Consider the following 22,557-nt stretch of genomic DNA (forward strand, 5'->3'; position numbering starts at 1 on the left):
GCAAGGCTCAGTAGGTGGGGGAATTAACCCATGAATACTTATGAGCCTGGCAGTCAGGGAGAAGAGTCATGGGTCCAGTCGCCTAGACTGGTCCCCTGTGCTGGGGGGCTGTGCCCCTGGGCAGGAGGAAGGCCAGGAGAAACAGAGAGAGAGGAAGGAAAGAAGGAGCAGCTAGAAGCCTCACACCCTTTACCAGTCTCAGCTAGGCTTAGCTAAAGACACCCTGAAATCAAGTTCAGGCAAGTACAGCAGTGTGCCTCTACTGCAGCCACTTGGATTCCAGGATTCACTTAAAGGGACTCAGTGAGTAACTTCCTCTTCTACCTACCCTAAGTCTGTATAGAGAGGACAGTAAGGCTGCAATACTTAACGTGTCCTGGTACAGGGTACAGCTTAGTGACAGCGCAAAGCAGCCAGAAGCAACCCTAATTCTCTAGCTTGGGACAGCAGTAGCCAGATGCTTTGGTATTCCTGCAAGGAGCAGCACCTGCATCTTCAGTTTTCAAACTGTACATTTTGCAAGTGTAACTGCACCATTACTCTGAAAGGTGGACAGCATATTTTGAAGCCAGTTCTGAGTAGCCAGAGACATTAGCAAGTCCAAAAAATGTATTCCAGTTCTTTCATTCAATTCAATATTCCATGCATCCACCATCTCTATCCAGGTTATCCCCTAAATAAACAAAAACAAAACAATACCCCTGGACTTTTTATTATGTGTGATGGACCGCCTGGCACCCTGCCTGGGTGCCTTCGCCAAACAGTGCCTCCTGCTTTCCATACCCTTGCAGCAGACCGATACCTAATACCAGCCCTTTACCCCAAGCACAGACAAGACACAGACAAGATATTGAAGAAAAAAACAAAAAAGGAATGACTGCTGCGGAGGAGCTGCGGGGACACGTGCGGGGGAAGCCGCACAAGGGGTGCGGGTGCACCGTGCAGGGACCAGCAACTGAGCGGAGGTGGAGGACGGGAGCCGAGGCAGAGAGCGGCGGCGGCGGCGGCGGAGGTCAGAACCCGCCTTCCTTAGTGCCTGGAAGAAGAGGAGGAGGACCGTCCGGGCCCAGTGAGGAGGAGGAGACATCCATCCCAGTGTGTGTGTGTGTGTGTGTCAGCAGCTGTGAGTAGAGCAGCAGCTGCAAACAGGGGGAAAGCTGTGTGACTGTACTCTGTAAGAAATCAATAGCTGTTTGTCTGTACTGCGACTGACTGCTGTGTGACTGTCTCTGCAACTGAGTACCTGGGAAGTCTGGTAAGTATCCTTGCGACTGGTGAGTATCCTTGCGACTGGTAAGTATCCTTGCGACTGGTGAGTATCTTGTGACTGGTGAGTATCATTGCGACTGGTGAGTATCTTTGCGACTGGTGAGTATCTTTGCGACTGGTGAGTGTCCTTGCGACTGGTGAGTATCCTTGCGACAGGTGAGTATCCTTGCGACTGGTGAGTATCTTTGCGACTGGTGAGTATCTTTGCGACTGGTGAGTATCCTTGCGACTGGTGAGTACCTTGTGACGGGTGAGTATCCTTGCAACTGGTGAGTATCCTTGCAACTGGTGAATATCCTTGCACTGGTGAGTATCCTTGCGACTGGTGAAGTAGCTTGCGACTGGTGAGTATCTTGCGACTGGTGAGTATCCTTGCGACTGGAAGTATCTTTGTGACTGGTGAGTATCCTTGCACTGGTGAGTATCCTTGCGACTGGTGAAGTAGCTTGCGACTGGTGAGTATCTTTGCGACTGGTGAGTATCCTTGCGACTGGTGAGTATCCTTGCGACTGGTGAGTATCTTGCGACTGGTGAGTATCTTGCGACTGGTGAGGATCCTTGCGACTGGTGAGGATCCTTGCGACTGGTGAGTATCTAGTGACTGGTGAGGGTATTAGCGACTGGTGGGTACCCCAGGTTTTGTACCAGGGAAGTTAGAGGTAGTGTAGGTAAGGAAGAGCAGGTCGTTAATATTATCCCCATAGAGTAGAGGGTAATAATGTCCGACAGGATTGGGGATGCCACTCAGTGCACTTCTTGCGGCATGTATGCGTTCCTTGATGAACCAATCGAGGACGAATACTGCTGTGCAAGATGTGAGCGACTTGTTGCTCTGGAAGCCCACATCGTGGATCTAGAGAACACAGTGACAAGACTGCGTGGCATCTACAACCTGGAAAGGAGCTTGGACTTTACCCATCAGGCGCTGGCAGGGGTCAGCATAGAGGAGGAAGGAATAGAGGAGACGCAAGCAGCAGAGGTACGCAGCTGGGTGACTGTTAGGAATGTTAGGGGGAGGAGAGTCAGGGAGGCCAGTCCTGAGTTGGTACACCCTAACATGTTTGCCGAGTTGCAGGTTGAGGGGGATATCAACTCAGGGGTGGCAGAGCTGGAGCATGCGCCCTCCCCCAGCTGCCAGGGGAGGGACGGCTCCAGGAAGAAGGGGGGCCGTAACTCAGGAAAGGTTAGAAAGGTTGTGGTAGTTGGGGACTCAATTATCAAGAGGACAGAGAGGGAAATCTGTAAAAAAGATTGCGTGAACCGAACAGTTTGTTGTTTACCGGGCGCCCGAGTTCGGCACATCGCAGATCTGGCAGACAGATTGTTGGGCGGGGCTGGGGATGACCCAGCGGTCATGGTGCATGTGGGCACTAATGACAAAGTTAAAGGTAGGTGGAGGATCCTTAAGAACGATTTCAGGGACTTGGGTAATAGATTGAGGAAAAGGACCTCCAAGGTGGTTTTCTCTGAAATACTGCCTGTACCTCGAGCCACACAGGAGAGGCAGAAGGAGCTTAGGGAAGTTAACAAGTGGCTGAGGAATTGGTGTAGGAAGGAGGGGTTTGGGTTCCTGGAGAACTGGGCTGACTTCTCAGTCGGCTACCGGCTCTTTAGTAAGGATGGGCTGCACCTTAATGGGGACGGTACAGCTCTTTTGGGGAGAAAGATGGCCACCGAGTTGGAGGGGCTTTTAAACTAGGAGACGGGGGGGAGGGCTCAGAAATAGAATCAGTCAGGAGGGAGCAGAGGACTGAAGGCAGTTGTAGGGTCAATAGCGACAGTAGGTCAACAACATCAATTGGCGGGTCTGTGCGGGAGAACAGCAGACCAAACAGAAATAAACAAAACCGCCAATCACGTTTAACTTCCGTAAAACTAAGAGGGGTATATGCTAATGCCAGGAGCCTAGCTAATAAGATGGATGAGTTGGACATGTTAGTACATGAGGAGGACATAGACCTTGTGGGAATAACGGAGACTTGGTTCGACCCCTCACATGACTGGCTGGCCAATATCCAAGGGTATTCGGTGTACCGGAAGGACAGGGTTGGTAAAAGAGGGGGAGGGGTATGTCTCTATGTCAAGAACAATATAAAGGTGCTAGAAAGGAGTGACATTACGGATGGGATGAGCATGGATTTAGAATCTGTGTGGGTTGAACTCGATAGGGAAGAAGATAAGGGAAAAGTAGTTGTGGGGGTTTGCTATAGGCCACCTAACCAAGGGGAGGAGGTAGAGCTGGAATTTTTAGCACTAATAGGTAAAGCGGCAAAACTAGGATCAGTCATCATATTGGGGGACTTCAATTATCCCGACATTGACTGGGAAGAGGGGACTGCACACTCGCATAAGGCCCGGCTATTCACGGAAACCTTACAGGATAACTACATGTCGCAGTTGGTGGATTCCCCTACTAGAGAGAATGCTATCCTGGATCTATTGATCACTAATGACCCAGACATAATCTCGGAGGTAGGAGTCCAAGACAACCTGGGCTCTAGCGATCACAGGATGATCACATTTAGTATAAATAACAATATAAAAAGGCAAGTGGGGAACATAAGAACCCTAAACTTCAGAAGGGCAGACTTTCCAAAATTGTACTCATTGATGGAAAGGGTAAACTGGGACCAAACCCTGGGATCACTGACCACAGAGGAAAAATGGGAATGCTTTAGAACAATATTAAGCAAAGGCATCTTGCAGTGCATTCCTATGGGGAATAAATTTAGAAGAGACAAAGCCAAACCTGGCTGGCTAAACCGTAGCGTTAAAAAACTTATTAGGGGAAAAAAATTGGCCTTCAAGAAATATAAATCAGAGGGCACCGTATCGGCCTTCCAGCAATACAAGGAGGAAAATAAGAAGTGTAAACACGAAATCAAGATGGCTAAAATCAACTTTGAGAGACAAATAGCGGAGGATAGTAAAAAAAACCCAAAGAAATTCTTTAAATATATCAACAGCAAAAAAACTAGGGCAGAGCATATTGCACACATAATTAGCGATGATGGGAGGATGGTTACAGAGGACACTGAAAAAGCAACCGTGCTGAATTCTTTTTTCTCGTCAGTCTTTATGCAGGAAAAGGAAGGGTACACTGACCATGACTGTATGGTTAGTAGTAATACACAGGACTTGCCACTATGGCTAACAGAGGGGGAAATCAGGGAAAGACTGGATAAACTTAACACAAACAAATCACCAGGCCCGGATGGCGTACATCCGAGAGTGCTCAAGGAACTCAGTATGGTTATATCTAGACCACTGTTCCTGATCTTTTCTGACAGTATTAGGACAGGAGATGTACCAGGGGATTGGAGGAAGGCTAACGTGATTCCGATATTCAAAAAGGGCCAGAGACATATCCCGGGAAATTATAGGCCTGTCAGTCTGACATCAATAATATGTAAACTTTTGGAGGGGATGATAAGGGACTATATCGTAGAGTATGCTAAAGACAAAAACATCATCAGTAGTAACCAGCACGGGTTTACAAATGGGCGATCTTGTCAAACCAATCTCTTAGCATTCTACGAGGAGGTAAGCTGTGAGCTAGATAGGGGGAGACCAGTGGATGTGGTGTACTTGGATTTCGCTAAGGCGTTTGATACAGTTCCCCACAAGCGCTTAATTTATAAAATAAGGTCTGCAGGTATCGACAGCAGGGTTTGCTCTTGGATACGGAATTGGCTAAAAGGCCGTGTACAAAGGGTAGTAATAAACAGCGCATACTCAGACTGGTCTGAGGTAGTAAGCGGGGTGCCCCAGGGCTCAGTCCTGGGACCAACCTTGTTCAATTTATTCATAAACAGCATTGAGGACGGGATCAGTAGTTCGTTATCAGTTTTTGCAGATGACACAAAATTGGCCAGGGCAATAACTGCACAGCATGAAGCAGATATCCTACAGAATGACCTGGACAAAATTACCGAGTGGGCAACGACATGGCAAATGAGGTTTAATGTGGAGAAGTGTAAGGTTTTGCACTTGGGGACCAAAAACATAAAAACACAATACACGTTAGGAGGGGAACCCTTGGGGGAATCAAAAATGGAGAAGGATCTGGGAGTCTTAGTTGATGATAAATTAGGCAACAGCATGCAATGCCAAGCGGCAGCTTCCAAAGCCAACAGAATATTAGCATGCATAAAGAAAGGGATGTATTCCAGAGATAAGACTATAATCCTTCCACTTTATAAAACTCTGGTCCGACCGCATCTGGAGTATTCTGTCCAGTTCTGGTCGCCAGTCCTCAGGAGGGATGTGTTGGAGCTGGAGAAAGTCCAGAGAAGGGCAACTAAACTGATTAGGGGGTTGGAGGACCTTACCTATGAAGAGCGGCTGCAATCGCTCGATTTATTTTCCCTGGAGAAAAGACGTCTGAGAGGGGACATGATAGCAATTTATAAATATCTTAATGGGGATCTCAGCTTAGAAGAAAAGCTGTTCATTCGAAGGAATTGCATGAGGACTCGAGGACATACAATGCGATTAGAGGAGAAGCGTTTTAACCTCAGGCAACGTGGGGGGTTCTTTACTGTTAGGGCTACAAGATTGTGGAATTGTCTACCACAAGAGGTGGTTTCTGCGGGTAGTATGGTGACTTTCAAAAGACTCTTAGACTTACATCTCAAGGATTAGGAGATTGAGGGCTATGTTAGATGATTACAGTCACACACACCTACACAGGTTGAACTGGATGGACTATTGTCTTTATTCAACCTCACCTACTATGTAACTATGTAACTATGTAACTGCGTATTGAACAGAAATACAGGTTTTAATACACTTAAAAAATAGGTCAGTCACCACATGAACAATAAAAACAAATATTACACATTGGGGTAAATATCCTACAATTGTTAGGTAATGAGGTAAAGTTTACACAAGAATAATCACATCCCCAGGAGGATTATCAAACAGACAGAAACAATATGTTACTCAATTAACAATGGGAATTCACACCTAGGAGGCACCCAGTGGGGAAATTACACAATTGGGAGAAAGACACTTAACAGTAAATACTTAACACCTTATTAAACAGATTACACATAGCAGCAGGAGACCCCAGCATCAGGTTGTTTTCGAGGCAATTATAATCTTCTGCTTTGGGCTGTTGATTTTATACCACAACAAATCTGTATCTGGGTCCCCCAGTTCTCAGAGTATGTGTATTTCGGGGAGACATGGACTTAAATCCAAAGTAAAACTACTCCAAAGGTCCCCCAGGCACACACCTCACAAAGAATAGAGTAGGCTGTAGGCAAGAGGCTAGCCTGTAGTCCCCTCCAAAAGCCCCTGGGCCGGTTGGGTCTGTCATATTGAGCCTTTTAAGAAAATGTGGAAAACTCCTGTTGCCTGGTTGTGTGGGGGGAAAGACCCAAAAATCCAGCGGCTCTTTTTTTTTTCCACCCAGTGCACTGCAAAATACAGAATGTGGGTTGTGGGGCTCTGCACTGCAAGTTTTTTGTCACCTAGTGTACTTGTGTATTAGGGGGCCACCCTAAACAGATGGCACTGCAAAGCAACACATTGCACAGAGAGTTGTGCATTATGGTAATTCACAGTAAAATGCTTGTTTTACCACAAATTACTACAGCACAATAGAATGAAACCAGTCTTAAAAGGAGTACCTTCGACTGATACCTCAGTGAGTTCAATGTCCGCATGAACAACTGATTAAGTATTTACAGTCAGGTCCATAAATATTGGGACATCGACACATTTCTAATCCATTTCATGGATTTGAAATGAAACAAACAAGATGTGCTTTAACTACAGACTTCCAGCTTTAATTTGAATTTATTTACATCCAAATCAGGTGAAAGGTGTAGGAATTACAACAGTTTGTATATGTGCCTCCCACTTTTTAAGGGACCAAAAGTAATGGGACAATTGGCTGCTCAGCTGTTCCATGGCCAGGTGTGTGTTATTCCCTCAATATCCCATTTACAAGGAGCAGATAAAAGGTCCAGAGTTCATTTCAAGTGTGCCATTTGCATTTGGAATCTGTTGCTGTCAACTCTCAATATGAGATCCAAAGAGCTGTCACTATCAGTGAAGCAAGCCATCATTAGGCTGAAAAAACAAACCCATCACCAAAAACATTAGGTGTGGCCAAATCAACTGTTTGGAACATCCTTAAAAAGAAAGAATGCACCGGTGAGCTCAGCAACACCAAAAGACCCGGAAGACCACAGAAAACAACTGTGGTGGATGACCGAAGAATTCTTTCCCTGGTGAAGAAAACACCCTTCACAACAGTTGGTCAGATCAAAAACACTCTCCAGGAGGTAGGTGTATGCGTGTCAAAGTCAACAATCAAGAGAAGACTTCACCAGAGTGAATACAGAGAGTTCGCCACAAGATGTAAACCATTGGTGAGTCTCAAAAACAGGAAGGCCAGATTAGAGTTTGCCAAACAACATCTAATAAAGTCTTCACAGTTCTGGAACAACATCCTATGGACAGATGAGACCAAGAGCAACTTGTACCAGAGTGATGGGAAGAGAAGAGTATGGAGAAGGAAAGGAACTGCGTCATGATCCAAAGCATACCACCTCATCAGTGAAGCATGGTGGTGGTAGTGTCATGGCGTGGGCATGTATGGCTGCCAATGGAACTGGTTCGCTTGGATTTATTGATGATGTGACTGCTGACAAAAGCAGCAGGATGAATTCTGAAGTGTTTCGGGCAATATTATCTGCTCATATTCAGCCAAATGCTTCAGAACTCATTGGATGGCGCTTCACAGTGCAGATGGACAATGACCCAAAGCATACTGCGAAAGCAATCAGAGTTTTTTAAGTGAAAGAAGTGGAATGTTATGCAATGGCCAAGTCAATCACCTGACCTGAATCCAAGTGAGCATGCATTTCACTTGCTGAAGACAAAACTGAAGGGAAAACGCCACAAGAACAAGCAGGAACTGAAGACAGTTGCAGTAGAGGCCTAGCAGAGCATCACCAGGGATGAAACCCAGCATCTGGTATAGTCTATGGATTCCAGACTTCAGGCTGTAATTGGCTGCAAAGGATTGCAACCAAGTATTAAAAAGTGAAAGTTTGATTTATGATTGTTAATCTGTCCCATTACTTTTGGTCCCTTAAAAAGTGCGAGGCACATATACAAACTGTTGTAATTCCTACACCGTTCACCTGATTTCGATGTAAATACCCTCAAATGAAAGCTGAAAGTCTGCAGTTAAAGCACATCTTGTTTGTTTCATTTCACCGTTGTGGTGGTATATAGAGCCAAAAAGATTAGAATTGTGTCGATGTCCCAATATTTATGGACCTGACTGTACATGAAAAACCCTTGATGTCAACCTGTCTACTTGGACTCGTGGAACATCTCCTGCCCACAATGGCAGACACTAATTAATTTAGAACTGTTTTATGCCAGAAAAGTCATTGTTCTGCATTGGAAAAAACCTGCAATCCCCGTACTTTCATTTTGGAAGCATCTGGTAAAACATAGCCTGCCATTCTTTAAAGATACTTATACCAATAGAGGTTGCCCCCATAAATACGATAAGGTCTGGTCAAAATGGCTGGCAGAGCCTTCCACAGCTTCAGACATGTCCATTCTCTGTACAGTGTTAGTGCCTGTAATGTTCTGGTACCTCTGGTACCCTTATTCCACTTTCCATTCCGTGTATGCGTCCCACCATTCTCTTCTGGTAGGTGCGCATACACCTTTAAGACCGATGCTGTCATCACTGAGCGCCGCAGAGCGGCTATTTCAACCGCCGGCGTTCTCACTCACATGTTCGTTCAACCTGCCTTGCATCTATGCTTACAAGCGTGTCTCGCTGTGGAACCTCGCTACAGATCCCTGTATCTCGCTACCAGGATCACTTCCTCAAACCCGAACCTCGCTACTGATCCCTGTATCTCGCTACTGGATCACTTCCTCATCACCGGACCCTTCTACTACTATACTATAGTGATAAGTACCCCGCAGGGGAAACCTCCATAACTTACACTACTACTATTGCATTAAGGACTGTTACTACCTATCCATACTATCCTATCATCTGCACTGTTACATAGATTACTAGCTCTTGAGACTACTACCATCTATCATCTGCACTGCTGCATAGATTGCTAGCTCTCCTGTCTACTACCATCTATCATCTGCACTGCTGCATAGATTGCTAGCTCTCCTGTCTACTACTATCTATCCTTGCACTGGGTTAGTCTATCCTGTATTTGTCATCTGCTGTCCTCACCACCTGTTAGCATACTCGATACTAACCTATCTGCATTCCTAAATACCATCTTGAACTCTCCTGTACAAACCTATCAAGTGCTTACCATCCTTGTCACTGTTCACACCTGTCCCTTCAGCACATCACCTTCATACTATCATATACATCCTATCACTCCAGGAACATCTCATTGAGTGTGTATATATCTGTATGTTGAAGCTTACAGGCCCACGGTGATGAGTCCTGGAGAGTTGGATCTGGTATTCAACACATCTCTACATGACTACTGAGTGGAGATTTTACAGCTGTAAATCCAGCCTATAACAAAAACGCAGGAGCGTTACAGATTGAACGAACCTTAAAAATGGATTCAGCAGAATTACCCACTCAAGTGACACAATTAACACAACAAGTAAAAGCGTTAATACTTGCTCTGACTGACGTACAAGAAAATAATCAGACTTTAACACAGCAGGTAACCCAGCTCTCACGGCTTACTGCTGTTCAGCCTCCTGAACCTAAAATAAACCCCCCTCTAGTGTTTACAGGCGACCGGAAAAAATTTTGGGAATTCAAAAACGCATGTCAATTGCTTTTTTTGTTAAAACCTCGTACATACCCCACTGATCAAATAAAAGTCTGTACCGTTATTTCATACTTGACGGGTGATCCACGGGCCTGGGCAGACTCTCTCTTTGAGAATAATGATCAGATTCTCAACACCTATTCTTTATTCCTAGCGGAACTCACCAGTTTATACGATGACCCCAATAGGCAGAGTATTGCTGATATGCAGTTGAGGGCCTTGAAACAAGGAAGGAGACCTGTAGAAGACTTTGTATCTGAGTTCAAAAGATGGACCCTTGATTCAGGGTGGAATGACACATCTTTGCAAACTCAATTCAGACTCGGGTTATCGGAAGCTGTTAAAGACGAGCTCGCCCGAGCGGATTTACCTGGCACCTTGGAGGCCTTGATACAACTTAGTATCAACATCGACAGAAGACTGCGAGAAAGAAGGGCTGAAAAGATGGGAATGCCATTGTCTAGTCCTTCTCAGATTTCGGCCGTTGACCCTACTCCCATGGATGTAGGAACCATACGCCCACCTTTAACGACTACTGAACGAGCTAGAAGAACATCCAGAAATCTCTGCATGTATTGCGCATCCCCGGATCATTTGATAAGCACCTGTCCCCTTGTTAGCAAAAAAGAGGGTGAGTGTTCACATGTCTTGCTGGGAGGATTAACGACTTCCTTTTCTAACCCCTATCTTTTTGTTCATTTAATATTACAGTGGGACCAAACTAGGATCACCACCAAGGCTATGGTTGACACTGGATCTTGTGGAAACTATATTGATACACGCTTTGTTACCTTAAATAAAATACCTATTATTTCAAAATCTAAGCCTGTTTCTGTTAGTTTCATTAATGGTATTCCACTGTCTTCTGGTCCAATCACCAACCAGACACAGGCACTCCTTGCCACTACCAACGAGTCACATGTGGAGACCATCACTTTTGATATACTATCCTCACCCCATTTTCCTATTATTTTGGGACTTCCCTGGTTACACACACACCAACCAATCATAGATTGGAAAAAACGGACTTTGGTTTTCCCTTCTCACTATTGTGAGAATACGTGTAACCTCCCATCTTATGGGAAGATTCTGTCTGTGGTGTCAGATGAAATTGCACCACTATGCTATCAGGATCTGTCCGAAGTGTTCCTTGAGAAAAATGCTCAAGTGTTGCCTCCCCATAGGGATTACGATTGCACTATCGATCTACTCCCTAACAGCAAATTGCCTTTCGGTCATGTTTATCCCCTTTCACAGGATGAACTTTCTCACCTCAAGGAATACTTGGATGAGAATTTGACAAAAGGGTTCATTAGACCTTCTACTTCTTCCACTGCTGCAGGACTTTTCTTTGTCCGCAATAAGGATTCCAGTCTCAGGCCTATTATCGATTATAGGCAATTAAACACGATTACGATAAAGGATCGCTATCCTTTGCCGCTTATCCCTGAACTTATTGAACAAGTGCGTGGGGCTACTTATTTCACCAAATTAGACCTGAAAGGGGCATACAACCTAATCCGAATCCGTGACGGGGATGAGTGGAAAACAGCATTCAGAACCAGACACGGACTATTCGAATACCTTGTGATGCCATTCTGGCTATGTAATGCTCCCGCAGCTTTCCAAAGATTCATAAACGACATCTTTAGAGACTTACTTGATGTCTGTGTTGTAGTATACCTAGACGATATACTTATCTATTCTCGATCTATGCCTGAACACATAAAACGTAAACGTAAGACTTGTGTTGTCCAGACTGCTCTCACACAGTCTATACGTGAAATTAAAAAAATGCCTACTTCATATCCAAAACTGGAATTAAGATGGATATGAGTAAGATATCCTGTATTCTAGACTGGCCTATACCAACAACTCGTAAGGCCCTACAGCGATTCCTAGGATTCTCGAACTTCTATAGGAAGTTCATCAAGAACTTTTCCGCCATTGTGAGACCTCTCACACAACTGACAAGTATAAAAAAACCATTCAAATGGTCAGAAGAAGCAAATCAAGCTTTCTGCTTGTTAAAATCAAGCTTCACTTCTGTTCCCATACTACGCCATCCAGACCCATCCCTCCAATATATTCTAGAGGTAGATGCATCAAATATGGCAGTAGGAGCAGTTCTCTCCCAACGACCAACAAACACTTCATCACTCCACCCAGTTGCTTTCTTTTCAAAATCACTAAGCAGCCCAGAGGTGAATTACCCAGTGGGTGAAAAGGAGTTGCTTGCCATAAAATTGGCACTGGAGAATTGGCGACATCTGCTTGAAGGTACCCAGTTACCAATACTCATATATACAGATCATAAAAACCTTCAATACCTCCAGACTAACAAGACTCTTTCCCACCGGCAGGTACGATGGTCATTATTCTTTTTAAGATTTAATTTCTTAGTGACCTATACGCCTGCAGACAAAAATAAAAAAAGCGGATGCGCTATCACGACTAACCGAAGATAACTGCGCCGAAATCCCTTCCATTCCCATAATACCCTATGAACGCATTATTGGTGTTGTCCGATCCTTGAAGGAAGAGATTTTGCACAGTATAGGAATGGATTCACCTCCACCACAACTAAGTACTGATGCAGAAGGCTTCCTCTATTACAATGACAAACTTTACATACCCCCTACTATGCGCACCAAGATCTTGGAGTTATCACATGATGTACCCATGGCAGGACATATGGGTATGACGAAAACCTTTAATTTGCTCACCAGGCAGTTTTGGTGGCCTAATATGAAGACGCCTGTACAAAAATTTGTTTCTTCATGCGACATCTGTGCAAGGTCCAAAATTGACACTACTAAACCATCTGGACTACTTTGTAGTCTACCAATACCCCAGGTTCCATGGGAAGTTGTGTCCTTAGATTTCATAGTAGAACTACCACCTTCCAAAGGATTTAATACCATCCTAGTGTCAGTGGACCACTTGACAAAGATGGCACATTTCATCGCTATCCGTAGACTACCTTCATCCAAACAAACAGCGGAACTACTGATGAAACATGTGTTCAAGTTGCATGGAATTCCAAAGACTCTTTTGTCCGACCGTGGTTCACAATTTATCTCTAAATTTTGGCAAGCACTTTGTCAAATTTTACGCATTGAGCGAAAGCTCACTTCTCCCTACCATCCTCAGACCAACGGACAGACTGAAAGAGTCAACCAGTGCATTGAGCAATATCTACGCTGCTACACATCATACCTGCAGGATGATTGGGTGGATCTCCTTCCTCTAGCGGAATTTGCTTACAACAATGCAACCCACAGTACTACGAAGCAAAGTCCGTTCTACTTGAACTATGGGTTTCATCCCACTCTTCTTCCACCACGCATCCTGCCATCGAGTAACCCAGTAGCCTCGGATTACCTTACCCAAATAAAAGACTCTTTGGGTTTACTCAATACTACCATATCACACGCTCATAGTCAACAAAAAAGGTACTACGACCTTCGTAGAAGACCTTCTCCTCAGTATGTTATTGGGGACCTCGTTTGGCTATCAACAAAAAATTTAAGATTAAAGATCCCTAGCAAAAAGCTTGGGCCTTTATTCTTGGGACCCTTCCCAATCAGGAAACTAATTGGAAAAGCTGCAGTACAGCTCACCTTACCTGCAGATCTCAAGATCCATCCCATCTTCCATGTGTCGCTATTGAAGCCACATGTTCCTAACCAAGGAATAAGGCCTACCATCCCACCTCCACCTCCTGTACAAGTTGAAGGCGGAGAAGAATATGAGATAAAGGAGATTCTGGATTCTCGTATCCACAGAAGAAGACTCTAATATCTAGTACGATGGAAGAACTATGGGCCCCAAGACGACACCTGGCTGGATACCTCTGATATACATGCCCCTAGACTGATTCGCAATTTTCACTCGAAATACCCGGAAAAACCAGTTCTAGAGGCCTTCCGGAGCCGGCCTTAAGGGGGGACTACTGTAATGTTCTGGTACCTCTGGTACCCTTATTCCACTTTCCATTCCATGTATGCGTCCCACCATTCTCTTCTGGTAGGTGCGCATACACCTTTAAGACCGATGCTGTCATCACTGAGCGCCGCAGAGCGGCTATTTCAACCGCCGGCGTTCTCACTCACATGTTCGTTCAACCTGCCTTGCATCTATGCTTACAAGCGTGTCTCACTGTGGAACCTCGCTACAGATCCCTGTATCTCGCTACCAGGATCACTTCCTCAGACCCGAACCTCGCTACTGATCCCTGTATCTCGCTACTGGATCACTTCCTCATCACCGGACCCTTCTACTACTATACTATAGTGATAAGTACCCCGCAGGGGAAACCTCCATAACTTACACTACTACTATTGCATTAAGGACTGTTACTACCTATCCATACTATCCTATCATCTGCACTGTTACATAGATTACTAGCTCTTGAGACTACTACCATCTATCATCTGCACTGCTGCATAGATTGCTAGCTCTCCTGTCTACTACCATCTATCATCTGCACTGCTGCATAGATTGCTAGCTCTCCTGTCTACTACTATCTATCCTTGCACTGGGTTAGTCTATCCTGTATTTGTCATCTGCTGTCCTCACCACCTGTTAGCATACTCGATACTAACCTATCTGCATTCCTAAATACCATCTTGAACTCTCCTGTACAAACCTATCAAGTGCTTACCATCCTTGTCACTGTTCACACCTGTCCCTTCAGCACATCACCTTCATACTATCATATACATCCTATCACTCCAGGAACATCTCATTGAGTGTGTATATATCTGTATGTTGAAGCTGACAGGCCCACGGTGATGAGTCCTGGAGAGTTGGATCTGGTATTCAACACATCTCTACATGACTACTGAGTGGAGATTTTGCAGCTGTAAATCCAGCCTATAACAAAAACGCAGGAGCGTTACAGTGCCACGCTACTGTATTCCCATTTTATGACTGCCTAATATGGTTACAAAGTTGTGAATGTTGTAAGGAGACATACCATCTGACAAGTTGATGTTACCCTCATCTACCTCTATTGATCTGAATATGGAATGACTTAAGTGATACCCTGCGAGGGTTCATCAATGTGCACTGGTCTATGTTATATGTGTACTGTTTTGTTGTGTTCTTTTAAATAATTGTAGCACTACTCCCTTGGAAGCTGGTTACAGGTTCCTCTGGGTTACCAGTAGCAACAACAGAACAGTCTGGCATTATTCCAAGTGTTTTACCTCGGACAAGAAACAGTCCAGTATCTTTGGTTTTTAGGTTTTATTTGAAACTTGGATAGGTGAAGGGAATGAGTGGGATACTCCAACTTAAAGAGGAAGTAAACCCTCCTCTGCAACTTTTACCTTTAGGTAAGCCTATGATAAGGCTTACCTATAGGTACTGTAAATATCTCCTAAACATGTACCGTTTAGGAGATATTTACTTTGCATGCAGCCAATGACATCACTGGCGCATGCGCTCTGAAGGAACAGCCGCTGGTGCTGTTCCTTCAGAGCCCCGTGCTGTGACCGTCGGCTCCCGCACGCAGGAGTGATGCAATCGCGGGTCCGGCCAATCAGATGGCCGGATGCCGCGATCCCAGAAGACGGGCTACTGAACATGTCGCCCGTCATACAGATAAGCAGGCGGCACAGCGGGAGCTCGTTCTAAGGTATTTCATAATGAGCTAGTATGCGATGCATACTAGCTCATTATGTGTTTCTCTTTCAGGTTGGGAAAAAAAAAAGGTTAATGAGTTTACAACCTCTTTAAAGAACTGTGCACAATAGGCTGGGACAACTTGAATAAAGCTGAATAGCGCTGGTTAACGCTGTATAATGCTGAGCAACGCTGAGTAACGCTGAATAGAGCTTGTCACGGCTAGGCCGCTGCTTCACTTTGCCCTCAGGTGTGAATGAAGCAATAGAGCTTCCTGAGATAAACTGTATCCTGAGGTAAGCTGTACTCTGAGGTAGGCTTTACTGCTGAACAACTTCAGGTCCCTGCCTGGCACCCCCTTTGTCCCTAATCTTCAGGGTTAACTACTTGGCACCCCCTTTCCTGTAACACACTGTGTGAGCTGGCTCCTTGATCCTCTGACTTCTCTGGAGTAGTCTCCTATCCTAGGCAGACCCTTGAGCAGATCCCTCAGTACTCACGATACTGTTTTTCCCAAAGTCTTCTGCCCAACAGCTCCACCTGGAAGATCTGGCTCTCCTGATAAGCAGAACAGAGCCACCAAATGTGTTTTCCTAGCACCTACCTAGGAGGGTTCTCAAAAAAAAAAAAATAATTTCTATAAGAGGAAAAAATGAATTGGTTGCTGTGGTTAACACAGAGTCCTTGTTTGAGGCAATTTTATATAGTACTGAAGACCCAATACAACCTGTACTTACTGTACGCAGTGGCTGAATCTCTCTCTGATTGCTTTGCGCTAAGAAACATGGTCAGGGTGGTGTACGGGACATGGTAGATCTAAAGGAAACAAAAGGAGAAACGATCAGATATGAAGTAAATGGTATTAGAATTCTAATCAAGATCCAAAACTAATCCAAACCCAATTCCACAATTAAAATTCAATCAAACTTGTTGAATTTTGATCACATTTGTGATCGTGAAATTTGGTACTAACGCATATTGCCCTGTGCGCCTGGGACTCTGGTCAGTAGCCTGACAGCTGCCAGTAAGCGTTCCCTACAGATAGCAGCAGCACCCGAAACTACATTTATTTGTTTGGCTTTCCATCAAAAAAGGCTTTTTTTCTTGTAGATTTAGTAGCGACACGTGTTTTCATCAACTACTAGTCCTGCTTTAAATGGCAAAGCGGCAGTCCCAAAGAATGTTTTTTGGTGTTGTTTTTGGCAGACATTTGCTTGAAGCACCAACAGGCCTAAATGCAAAATTAGAAGCGAAAAGGAGGTGTCTTCCAAAATAAAAAAAAAATTATAAAAAAAATTAATGAATGAATTAATTAATTAATGAATTAATTAATAAAATAAAAACAGAGCTACAACCCTCAGGTATGGGAGTAAAATATGGCCAGTGACACTACTGGTTGACAGCAGGACTAGCAGGCCTAAGTACAAAAACAAACGGCACAGGAATCCGTTTTCCCTAAAAATTAGAGCTACAGCCCTCAGGTATGGGGGGCGGGTGGGGGGGGGGCGTAGGCTGCAAATTAACCAGTGGCACCACAGTTTGATGGTAGCACCGAAGAACACAGGTTTTTCATCTTGCAAGCCAAACACACCAAAATATAAATATTGTTGATGCTGACCCAAAAGAACTGTGGTGGTTACAGATTTAAGGGTTTGTTTATACATTGATCTCCCTCCCAAGAGCGATCTGCAGTAGATCGCTTTTCAGCAGGCAGTTGACAGGTGGTGAAAAGGCGATATGTCACCTCTTTACTGCCTGTTTTAACCCCTACAAGTTTGCACCACTGCACAGTTGCAGAGTGGTTGAATCGTGGTCCCATTCAGTTGAATGGGTCATGTTCAGGGACAGTTTAATACAGGGCACATCCTTCTTGCAGCTGAAAAGCATTGCTGCCACTGCAAGTATACAACCCCATCTGGCTGCCTATGCAGCTTAAGAGGCCAGTAAAGTCACAGCTCAGCCACCTGATTTACCCCCAACTGCAAGTGCAACTTGCCCTCAAAGCAGCCCTCCAGCCCCTGTCCCTGTCCTGCTGTACCATTTCTGATTTTTATTTTTTTCATTAGCAAAGATACCTTACAGCTTTGAAGGGTGGGGGATTACCATACCATTTGGGTGGCTCTAGCTTGTCAAAGGGCTAAAAGTAACATTTAAACATGAATATATATATTAAAACTTATGGTCTATTTGGGTAAAAATATATAAATAGATATGTAGAGGTATTAGGCTGCAGCCTCCCTATATTATAGTCAGAAAGACTATATGATGAATAGAAAGGGAAGGTAGGGTGATGGCGCTGCCTAGTAATGAAAGAAATTGTAGGGTGTCAATAAAGTGCTGATGAAAAATAAAAATATGTATAATGCACTGTAAGTCCAGAATATGGGAAAAGAGCACTATAAGTACAGCTATATAGTATGAACCAGAAATAAAATGTGACAAAAATGTCATAAATAAAGATGTACTAATGTACAAATATACCTAGTTGACATATGGAAGTGACATGTGCATATATGTGTAGAAAAGGTGTGACCATTAAGGGGTATAATAAAAACGTGGTACAACTAAGAAAGTATGAACAATACGTATAAATATGAATAAATACCAATGTTTAAAGTGATATGTGCATAGATGGCTTCACAAATTATTGATCAAAACAAAAGCTATATGAAAAATCTAAATCATACAGTATAAAACTATAAACAGATTAAAGTGCTCTGTGCATACCCAAATACCCCAAATGAAACCATAAACTAGGGTATAGAGGTGAAGTGACAATAAATAGATAAATATATGCAAAAGAAGTATATAACAAGTGATGAGGAGTCCAATATTAGTGATTGGTGCCTATAAAACAAGTGCAGTGACCGTAGAAAAAATATATATAGATGTGATAGACAAAGTTCAATATTGGTAGCAGGTGACAATCTTCGTATAACCAACTGTAAAGAGTGACCCCGTGGTGGGCAGTGAGGTGCTGAGTGACCCCTCTAGTGAATAGCACACTCACCAGAAATACCCACCCCACACAGGGGTATAGAGCGGGTATATAAATGTATCCTGTGGCCAAAAGGATCTTGGTGTTCCCCAAGGAGAGTGGCCGGGATCTAATGGGCTCCTGCCAGAAGGAAGTGGGCTTCCAAATATCCACGGGGTATCACTCGTAGTAATAAACCAGGGTATAAGGAATAACGGAAAGGCACATAGTGTGATACCGTATAAACAGGTTTATTAATAGTTAAAACATAAGAGAAAGATATAGACATATAATCATGCAGGTGGAGCGCAAATGCGGTCCAAGCCTCGATCTCGAAACCGGAAGTGATGCGACACGCTGTACGCGTTTCGTAACAATACGTCTTCAGCAGCGTTGGGTCACTTCCGATATCTTCCCTAATATACATGCGGTAACTAGGCAACAGATTGTAAACAGGTCTGATGCGTAATCCGAAGGCGGGGCTGCGAACAGCAGACTACACTAAAATGGAGGTATTTGGTAATATGAATCTGAATCGAAGATAAGCCATATGAATATACTTGGCTGGTGCCAATACAGAACCCGGACTATCTATCCACCCCGCAGCTCTCTCCCTCAGTCTCCTCACGTATCACTAATTTACTATCAGATATATTGGTCTGGATGTCTCACCACTTCCTCAAACTCAACCCATCCAAAACCGAGCTTATAATTTTTCCTCCACCACGTGCCCCTTCCCCTGATTTCTCCGTCAACAACGATGGCATTACTATCAGCCCATCCCCGCATGCCAAGGTCTTAGGTGTTGTCCTGGACTCTGAACTCTCCTTTAAACCCCACATCCAAACGCTGTCCAAATCTTGCCGCCTCAGCCTCCGCAACATCTCGAAAATACGCCCCTTTCTAACCAAAGACACAACAAAACTCCTAGTTCACTCTCTGGTAATCTCGCACCTCGACTACTGCAACTCCCTTCTCGTTGGCTTACCTATACACAGGCTATCCCCCCTTCAATCCATCATGAATGCTGCTGCCAGACTAATCCACCTTACCAATCGCTCAGTGTCCACTGCTCCTCTCTGTCAAGCCCTCCACTGGCTTCAGCTTACCCAACTAATTAAATTCAAAATACTAACAACATCTTACAAAGCAATCCACAGCTTAGCCCCCAGCTACATCACTAGCCTAGTCTCAAAATACCAACCTACTCGCTCTCTTCGTTCCTCTCAAAACCTCCTGCTCTCTAGCCCCCTCGTCACCTCCTCCCATGCTCGCCTCCAGGACTTTTCCAGAGCCTCTCCAATCCTATGGAACTCCTTACCCTTATCCGTCCGATTATCTCCTACTCTATTAGCTTTTAGGCGATCTCTGAAAACCCTCCGTTTCAGAGAAGCCTATCCTACCAACACCTAGCAAATGTACCTCCATTTTCTCCATCAACCCACCCCCCCTTCTAGATTGTAAGCTCTAATGTTTTGAACTGTATTGTAACTGTATTGTCTTCCCTCACATTGTAAAGCGCTGCGCAAACTGTTGGCGCTATATAAATCCTGTATAATAATAATAATAATAATGATCTGTATATATCGCACATATGCCAAAGAATATGTATATTAGACCTTGACAGAAAAACTATACATTTAAATTTGTTCGGAGCCTACGTAAATTGCTTGTATATAATCAGGAAGAGGAAAATATCATAAATGTGGGTAAATTACCCAAATCACTGAATAGCATTATTATACATTTTACATAAAGTTTGTTATTAATGGAAAAATAAGAAAGAAACAGTATTAAAATAAGAATATTGGTAATGATGGAAATGAAAATGCTGTAAGAGGGTGAGGAGGACATCTAGTGGTATATAATAGGAAGTGGGATGGCAATATTAAAAGACGGTAAGATTATATTTTGACAAGGTATCATGGGATGTGCTGTATTAAAAAAAGATAAATAGTGTTGGACAAGGTATCATAAAATGTAATAAATATCAAATACTTATAATGTGAAAAGTGTGTGAAATAAATAAAATAAATCAATATAAAAAAATCAATATAAAAAAAACTATAAAAAATATATATGAAGTGAGTATGTAAATGGGTTCCACATGTAAAAAATGTATACACACATAGGTATGTATAGACATAAAATACACGCTAAAAAATACACACTTATAAATATATATATATTAAAAATATAAAAATATGAAAATATGAGGAAAAAATTTAAAGAAAATATATATATATTTTGTTATAAAATATATATGAAGTATAAAAATGTGAAAAATATAAAAAATATGAAAAAACTCAGAGATGGTAAAAAATGGGTAAATGGTAAAAGTGTTAAAAATTGGAAATAAAACAATTAAGATCAATGTCTAAATTGAGGCCTCTGGGTTGTACTGTGTTCAACCTATATATCCAGGACGTCTCGTTTTTGGAAATTGTTATCTTTTTGTTTTCTCCTCGCCAGTGTCCGGATATGGAGTCGATGCCGCAGAAGGTAAGACCACTAGGATCCTTGTTATGTTTCTCTGCAAAATGTCTAGACAGACTATGTTTGGGAAAACCTTTTCTTATATTCTTAATATGTTCCCTTATTCTAACATATAGGGGCCTAGTGGTCGTACCGACATATTGTAGCCGACACGGGCACTCGATGAGGTACGTAACGTGATCAGTACGACAGGTAATTAACTTATTGATATTAAAATCTTCTCCATTTGCTCTGGATTTAAATTTTAAAGTTTTTCTAGGTTGTCGTCTATTGGTTTTACACACAAGACATCTATTGCATCTGATGAATCCTTTTAGATCGTTAAACATTTTACCTGACTTAGGGGGGTCTATCACGTTGTGAACCAATTAGTTCCGTAGAGAGGGTGCTTTCCTATATATAAACTTTGGTTTACTAGGTAATATTTTTGATAAAGTTCTATCTGACTTTAATATCGGCCAATACTTCTTGATGATGCGTTCCGTCTCCCTAAAATTTCTATGGAAACCGGTGATGAAAGCTGTGTCTTCTCTTTTATTGTGCGAGTGATTCTTATTTACTAATAAATCTTCTCTGTTCATATGTGATACCATTTCCCTAGTTTTAAGTAGTATTTCTTTGTTGTATCCCTTTTCAACGAATCTGTTAAGTAATGTTTCCGATTGTATCAAGAAATCATCAAGGTTGTCACAATTTCACCTCATTCGGATAAATTGACCCTTTGGGATATTTCCTTTACAATTTGGATGAGGACAGCTCGTAATGGGTATATACCCATTCCTGTCAGTACTTTTTAAAAGTCTTACTTTTTAAAATCTGTTGGTCCTTAAAAATATGCAAATCCAGATAATTAATCCGTTCTTGACTCCAATTCCCTGTAAACTTGATCCCATAGGGATTATTGTTGAGTCTGCAGAAGAATTCTTGTAAGGTGTCTTCAGTGCCTTTCCAAATGATATCATCTATATATCGTCTGTCAAAAATAAGTTCTGGAATATGTTGGGTGTAAACAGAGTTTTCTTCCAGCATATCCATGAGTAGATTAGCGACACTCTGCGCATACTTGGCTCCCATGGCTACTCCTTTAGTTTGTAAGTAGTAGTCCCGGTTGTACCAGAAAAAGTTATGAGACATCGCTAGTTCAAGGCCTTCCATATTATATTGTATTTGTGTGTGTTTTAACTTACTACGCTCTTGTAGTACTCACTTCATATATATTCATATATATTTTTTATAGTTGATATTGATTTTTTTATATTGATTCATTTTATTTATTTCACACACTTTTCACATTATCAGTATTTAATATTTATTACATTTTATGATACCTTGTCCAACACTATTTATCGTTTATTAATACAGCACATCCCCTGATACCTTGTC

General features: G+C 43.0%; 1 protein-coding gene across 1 annotated transcript in view; it reads right to left on the reverse strand.

Moving 5' to 3' along the window:
• MFSD2B (MFSD2 lysolipid transporter B, sphingolipid) overlaps nt 1–22,557 on the reverse strand; it is a 139,942-nt gene that overhangs the window by 38,677 nt on the left and 78,708 nt on the right. Inside the window, exon 5 of the mRNA XM_082251176.1 lies at nt 16,439–16,517. Coding sequence (XP_082107302.1) covers nt 16,439–16,517 — 79 coding nt within the window. The remainder of the gene's footprint in view (nt 1–16,438; nt 16,518–22,557) is intronic.

This window comes from Pelophylax lessonae, assembly GCF_965119305.1.
Source record: "Pelophylax lessonae genome assembly, chromosome: 3".
NCBI classification, from domain to species: domain Eukaryota; kingdom Metazoa; phylum Chordata; class Amphibia; order Anura; family Ranidae; genus Pelophylax; species Pelophylax lessonae.